This window comes from Talpa europaea (genome assembly GCF_964194135.1).
Source record: "Talpa europaea genome assembly, chromosome: 8".
NCBI lineage: Eukaryota > Metazoa > Chordata > Mammalia > Eulipotyphla > Talpidae > Talpa > Talpa europaea.
This window is the reverse complement of record NC_140075.1, coordinates 62,004,663-62,012,199: the sequence shown is the minus strand read 5'-3', so window position 1 is coordinate 62,012,199 and position 7,537 is coordinate 62,004,663. Positions and strand designations below refer to the sequence as shown.

The 7,537-nt window shown below is 45.8% G+C and overlaps 1 protein-coding gene across 1 annotated transcript; it reads left to right on the top strand.

The window, feature by feature from the left end:
* Positions 1 to 1,326: 1,326 nt before the first annotated feature.
* Positions 1,327 to 7,135, top strand: PSMB5 (proteasome 20S subunit beta 5; the record flags this gene model as incomplete). Its single annotated transcript, XM_084240735.1, has 3 exons — positions 1,327 to 1,524; positions 2,229 to 2,535; positions 6,849 to 7,135. 3 exons carry the CDS (start codon positions 1,327 to 1,329, stop codon positions 7,133 to 7,135), a joined length of 792 nt encoding a protein of 263 aa, XP_084096861.1.
* Between the last annotated feature and the right edge of the window lie 402 nt (positions 7,136 to 7,537).

The window sequence follows — 7,537 nt, the reverse complement described above, 5'->3', positions numbered from 1 at the left end:
GACTTGTATTGCAGGTGTTACTGCAAAATAATATGTGCTCAATAAACAGGCACTCTGCATTTTCTACACCATCCATGTGTGAGACAGATAAAGATCTTCTATTTCATTGCATTCTGAGGTTGGGCTTGGAAAGGGTTGCCAAATTTCAGCATTAAAAATACAACACATGTGGAGTCTGCTAGGGAAGAGGGGGGCTAAGTTGGGCATCAGAGGTAAGTGGAATTTAGATGTTGATGGATGTTGCCCCTTGGAATTCAACGAGGCAGGCCAGACACTGACTTCATAGAACCATAAAGCAGGAGGCAACAGTGCATACATTTGCCCACTTCCTGGCTTATTATGGTTCCCAAAGGGTTGAAAAATGAAAGTGGGTGGAGAGGGGAGAGAATGAAATATAGCCCATCTCGGAATAAACAGCTTGTCTTAGCAAGCTTAAGTTAGAGAATCTCTTGGTACATCTTTATGGAACCTCAACTCTCCTCCAGGCTCTGAGATGGTAAATTACTATTGACTCAGCTATTGAGGAGCTGAATTGAGAAACCTAGTTTTTGAATTAACTGGGTCCTTTGCTTTTCCTTCATTATTCTTCTATCTGCCTTTTGGGCAATACATTGCTTATTAGAATTTCCACTAGAAGGTGGGAGTAAAAAGAATATCGAATCTTAAGAATTGGCTAAGAGAACGTGGGTTGTGTGGTGACTAACACTATCAAACAGGAAGCATACTTTTATTTCGTTGTGCTTTTTACTACAAGCAGCTGCGGCTTAACTAATTTCACAAGAAAACGGCCTCAGATGTTACGTTACTCAGAAATTATTAGCGAGGGCCCTTAAACGAAATGGCAACTTCAGTTGCGTAAACTGCGCGCTGAAGTATTAGCGAAGTAAACTACGCCTCGGACGCCGGGCGGGGCAGGGCGACTCGCCGCTAGGAATTCAGAACCGATTTTCAACCAGTCACGCCCTTCTCAAAGATGGCCGGCCCCACTTCCCTCACTCAACATGGACGTTTCCGATCGTTTCCTGTGAATGTGAGGTTAATCTAACTCACCACTACTTGCATGACCCAGGCCAAGATGATGGCCACATCCTTTTAGAATTGAGAGGCAGTGAAGCCATTTACTGCTTTCCCCTGTCGGTGAAAACGCCCCTTGCTTCTGGCTCTTGTGAGTACTGGGGGGGGGGGGGGGGTGGCAGCGTGGTTGCCAGGAGTTAAAATGGATTCCAGGCTAGATTTAATAGGAAGTGAAGCTGTGACGGTGAGGCGTTGCCCGGGCCTCTTCGCTAGGCGTTCCCGCAGCAGGCAGTTCCTTTGCCCTTACTAGACATGGCGCTGGCCAGCGTGTTGGAGAGACCGCTACCAGTGAACCGGCACGGGTTTTTTGGGCTCGGAGGTCGTGCGGATCTGCTAGACCTGGGTCCTGGGAGTCCCGGTGATGGACTGAGCCTGGCCGCGCCGAGCTGGGCTGTTCCAGACGAGCCGAGAATCGAGATGCTTCATGGAACCACCACCCTGGCCTTCAAGGTGCGGACTCAGCCTTCGCGCCGGGCTTAACCCCCTTCGAGGCCGTAGCGACGCCGTCCAGGCGGAGCCTCGGGCTTTTCGTCCCGACTCTGTTGGATTTATGGTTTCATTGTCCGGGGAGGCGTAGGGTGTCGCTCTAGCAGGAGAAGGGGGTTGGTGGGGGGGGCGCCTGGGCTGGAGTTAAGTGGAAGAAAGAATCCGAGCCGGCTTGGGTTGATTCCTAGGCGACCCCGGGGTGCGCCTGTCCAGGAAAGGGGACACCGCAGTAGCACTAGCAGAGGAAAGGCTGTTTTCGTCATTCACCAGTGGCTATAGAAATTGGGCGACCCTCTAGGCGAATGTAAGCGAAACCCTATAGGTCAAGGGAGAAGCTTGGTGGGAGGGAGCACTGTGCTAAGAGCCAGGCAAGCGGGATCCTGGCCTAGGTTTACAATAACTAGCTCTATGATCTTGGACAAGTCATTTGATCTCATTGTACCTGTTTCTTCATCTTTAAAATGAAAGTAATATTGGTTATACCCACGTCAAAGAATTGATGTGACACCATAGTGCCATCAATATGTGGGAAAGTATATAAGACCATGGAGAAAGAGATGTTCTGGGGTTATGTTAATGCCCCCCCTCCAAAAAAATAAATAAATAGATGTGGAGATTTTCTTGGGGTCTGATGTGCCATGCTTTGTGTTTCCTTCTGATCTTCACAGTTTCGCCATGGAGTCATTGTTGCAGCCGATTCTCGGGCCACTGCCGGTGCCTACATTGCCTCCCAGACGGTAAAGAAGGTGATTGAAATCAACCCCTATCTGCTGGGCACCATGGCTGGGGGTGCAGCCGATTGCAGCTTCTGGGAACGGCTCTTGGCTCGGCAGTGTCGAATCTATGAGCTTCGAAACAAGGAACGCATCTCTGTAGCGGCGGCCTCCAAACTGCTCGCCAACATGGTGTATCAGTATAAAGGCATGGGGCTGTCCATGGGCACCATGATCTGTGGCTGGGATAAGAGAGGCCCTGGTGAGTTAACCACATGATTCTTGAACTGACACTGCTAAGGATGGATGTGTTGACTAGTTTCTCAGCCCGCCCGCCCTTTTTGTGCAAGGAAGGCACTGCGGTGTGGGAGAGGGCATAGAGTTAAACAGCTGTGTCATTGACAACTGGTGTGACCAACCTTATGCAGGTGGCTTATTTTCTCACCCTCTGTTTCATCATCTGTGATGTTGGTTAAATGAGCACATAATGTTTTTCCTTCTCATTCCTGTAAAATGATTAAGACCTCCAAAGAGTTATATTTGAGAATTAGATAAGAGAAGCACACATGTCATCAAAATTTTTCTAATGGATATAAAAAAAATATAAAAAGAAGCAGGTAAAGGGCCTCCCCAGTGGCACAGCGGTTGAGCACTGGGTTGCGAAGCTGCCTGCGGCGCCGGTTCAATCTCCGGCTGCTCCCTGGCCACCGGAGGAGGGTCCCACATGGCGCGAAGACCTCTCCTGCCGCCCGCTGCTCCCCTCAGCAGTGTACTTCGGTCCTTCTGCCTGCTCTGCTCCCCACTCTGGCTCTGGTGAATTCTCTCACCCTCCCGCGCTTCTGACTGTACCCAGTGCTTGTATAAATAATAAATAAATAAATCTTAAAAAAAAAAAAAAGCAGGTAAAATTATTGGGCTGTGAAATTATTATCATGCATTTTTTGCAGCATGACTTTTCCAACAGCCCAATAATTTAAATAACTCATTTAATCCAAAATATCGGAAAGATTTTAGCATGTAGTAGTGGCCCCATTTCTAATGCTTAGTAGCCACATGTGGCTAGTGGCTCCTATATTGGACAGTGAAATGCTAATGCATAGTAAGCAGCTTCTCCAAAGTTAATCCTTTCTTCTTTTTATTCTGATTTCTTTTCCTTGCTTGATAGAATCACCGTAGGTTCTGTTTTGTGTCATCTCAAAATAAATTCTTTAGCCTATTTTCCCTTGCAGTATTTATGAACCTTGCCAGGAAACTTCAAGTTTAAATCCAATATTAATTTTTCTTCAGCCAATTTTGAATGTATACTAGAATACAGCTAGTTGCTTTGTGTAATTGTCTCTCTTGATGCTTGAAAATAGTTATTCTTTCTCTTGTTTTTGTTTCATTCATGTAGCCATTCACTAAGTACCTAGTTTTCCTCTGTCAAGCAGCTATAGAATACCACAACAGTGGTTGAGTGCTGGGCTGCTCAGCAGCCTGCAGCCTCTGCAGCCCCGGTTCAATCCCCGGCAGCCGGCGAGGGTCCCACATGGCACGCAGACCTCTCCTGCTGCGCCCGCTGCTCCCCTCAGCAGTGTACTTCGTCGGTCTGCCTGTTCTGTTCCCTGCTCTGCCTCTGGTGAATCCTCTCACACCTCCAGCCCTGTATCCCAGTTCTTGTATACATAAATAAATAAAAATCTTTAAAAAGAAAGTATGAGGAGGTGCAGACTGCAGGTGGGGATATGGAGATTGGAAGCCATTGTAGAGAACCACCATCAGTATTCAAAAAAAAAAAAAATACCACAACGTCTTCACTTGATTTGGACAATATCAGTTCACTAGTCAATGGAGGATGTATGAGGAGGTTAAAAAGTGAATGTGAGAGAGGAAGTAAGTTTGTTAATTTGGAAATCGAGGCACTTTTCTTTTTGAAAGTGTGAAAGAACAATTCCATACATCTTGTGTGGCCCTGGAGACATTTCAGAAATGTTGTTTTGAACCCTTCCCTGATGGGTTTGTTCCAGGTGATAGAAATGGTGTCAGAGATTACAGAAACTGGCCATCAAAGACAGTGTAGAAAGCAAGAGCATAACCCAAATTATGCCTGCTCAGAAGGCCTTCCTGACAAACAGGCTTGTTTAGAATGAGTCAGCCCCTTGCCTCCAGAAGCAGACTGAGGAAGGATTACAGATTACTTACAAGGCTGAATGAGATGAAGACCTTTTTTTTCCCCTACCCCTATCCCTTATATCCCTTTGACACTTTCTCCCTCTTCTAAATAAAGAACACTTTAAAAAGAACCAGCAAAATACCAAAGGAATTCTGGTAGGAGGAATTGGGGGCCATAAAGCCAGAAAGGTCAGTTGGAACCAGATGGTTAATGAGCTAGGCAAGGTCATGGCAGTAGGACTGAGGAGGTTCTAGGTCAGGATAGACAGAATCATCTGAATCTGAAAGCTCATAAAGCAGTGGTTCTCAACCTGGCATGTATTAGAATCGCTTGAAGGACTTCCAAAGCAAGCCCTATGCTTATCCCCCACACCAGACTAATTGAAAAAAAATTAATAAGTCCCAAGTATCTTTTTATTTATTTTATTTTTTTTAATTAATTAATTTATTTATACAAGCATTGGGTATAGTTGGAAGCACAGGAGGGTGAGAGAATTCACCAGAGCCAGAGCGGGGAGCAGAGCAGGCAGAGGACCGAGGTACACTGCTGAGGGGAGCAGCGGGCTGCAGGAGAGGTCTGCGTGCCATGTGGGACCCTCCTCTGGTGGCCGGGAAGCAGCCAGGGATCGAACCGGCACTGCAGAGGCTGCGGGCAGCTTCGCAACCCAGCACTCAACCGCTGCGCCACCGGGGAGGCCCAGCCCCCAGGTATCTTTTTAAAAGACTTCCTTACATGATTCTAATGATGAGAGTTGAGAATCACTGAAATGGGTAAAAGATTAGTGGAGCCACTGGCAGAATTCAGGAATACAGAAGAATGTACTGATTGGTGGGACCAAGAAAGAGATATTTGGTAGGTAATGGAGAACCACTGAAAGTATTTGAGAGTGTGAAGTTTGGCTCTGAATTTGATAACAAAGGTATCCAGTTGGAATTAATAAAAGTTTTATTAAAATTTTAAATTTTTATTTAAAAGTTTTATTAAAATCTCCTTTATATCAGAGGTTAGCTTTTTCAAGAAGGTCCTAGCAGCAAGTATTTTAGGCTTCTGGGCAATATAGTCTTTGTCTCAACTGCTTTGCTGTTTTGACAAAAAAAGCAGTCCTAGAAAAAAAATAAATACCAATAGGTATGACTGTATTCCAATAAAACTTTATTTATAAAAATAGGTGGTTGGCCTGGCAAACCTCTGGTCTATACCAACACTGTCCAGTAGAAATACAATGTGAACCATTAATTTGATTTTAAATTTCATGAAGACGCATTGAAAAATTAAAATGGGAAAATTAATTTTAATAATGTTTTACTTAATCCAGTAGGTTCAAACGTTGTGTTCGCATTTAGCATGGTAATAGCTTCAGTTCAGATGTCCAGTCACACTTGGCCAGTTGCAACCATATGGGACAGTGCAGGTCTTTACAATGTGATTTGGAACTCTGGGGTTTATTTTCCTGTTGTGTAATGTGTGTCTTATCCTCTAGGTAGTCTAAATTCTGAGGGCTATCATTATTTTAAACATTCTCTCTCACAGTGCCTGAAGTTCTTGCTTAAAATCATAGTCATTTGAATTGTACTTGTTTTTTGATTATGCAGAGGACAGACAAGGCAGCTCCTGTGATGTGAGGTGCAAGGGCCTATGTTATAGGATCCTGGAGTCTTAATATTTCATTTCATTTCTTTGGCAATTTTTGTTAAGTAATTTTTTAGAAGTTGTATTTTCTTGAATTTCTGTTGGTCTCATCTGGGTTTCAAAAAGGATGAAGAACTGTTGCTTTGGACGATGAATTAGATATCAAAGGGGTGGTCATTTTTTTTTAAAGATTTATTTATTTATGCATACAAGAGCTGGGGTACAGGCCAGAGGTGCAGGGGGTGAGAGGATTCACCAGAGACAGAGTGGGAAACAGAAGAGGCAGATTGATGGAAATACACTTCTGAGGGGAGCAGCAAGCGAGACAGGAGAGGTCTGCTGCGCCATGTGGGTATCTCCCTGTCTGGGGATCGAACTCGTGCTGCAGACAGCCCCATAGATTGCGTCGTTTTTTTTTTTTTTTTTTTTAGAGGCATGTTTTTTATTTATTTATTTGTTTATACAAGCACTGGGTACAGTCAGAAGTGCGGGAGGGTGAGAGAATTCACCAGAGCCAGAGCGGGGAGCAGAGCAGGCAGAAGGACCAAAGTACACTGCTGAGGGGAGCAGCGGGCGGCAGAAGAGGTCTGCGCGCCATGTGGGACCCTCCTCCGGTGGCCGGGGAGCAGCCGGGGATTGAACCAGTGCCGCAGAGGCCGCGGGCAGCTTCGCAACCCAGCGCTCAACCGCTGCGCCACCGGGGAGGCCCTAGATTGCGTCTTAACCCCTTATGCCACCAGGAAGGCCCCAGGGGTGGTCATTTTTTTTCCTGCTAACCTCATCTCTCTTTCCAGGCCTCTACTATGTGGACAGTGAAGGAAACCGAATCTCAGGAGTCACCTTCTCTGTAGGTTCTGGCTCTGTGTATGCTTATGGGGTCATGGACCGGGGTTACTCCTATGATCTGGAAGTGGAGGAGGCCTATGATTTGGCTCGTCGAGCCATCTATCAAGCCACGTACAGAGATGCCTACTCAGGAGGTTCGGTCAACCTCTACCATGTCCGGGAAGATGGCTGGATCCGAGTCTCCAGTGACAATGTCGCTGATCTGCACGACAAGTACAGCAAATCTACTCCTTGAAGGAGGGGGGGATGTGGCTACTTGGATTTCTTGGGGTGACTGTTATTGATAACAGTACCCCATCCCATAATGGAGGGATCCTTACTTATGTTGATTTTTATTTTTAAGCTGTGGTGCATTAACCTCTGTTACTAGTTAATAAGCTGCTGCAGGGGTGATCATTTGTTTCACTCTCTTGGATGTTAACATTACACTACTCCATCTCAGCCTGTGTTGTGTCTTTTGTCCACAGTGTCCCTCCTCCAAGCACTTCACAAAGTCAAATAAGCCAGGACAGTGGGAGGGAAGTGACTGTAATTACAGGAAACAGTGGTGTGAAGACATTGTCTAGTGAATACATTAATGTCCCCACTCTTGAAGCTAATAACAAAGGAGAAGGAGACAGAGGCAGGGAGGAGGGAA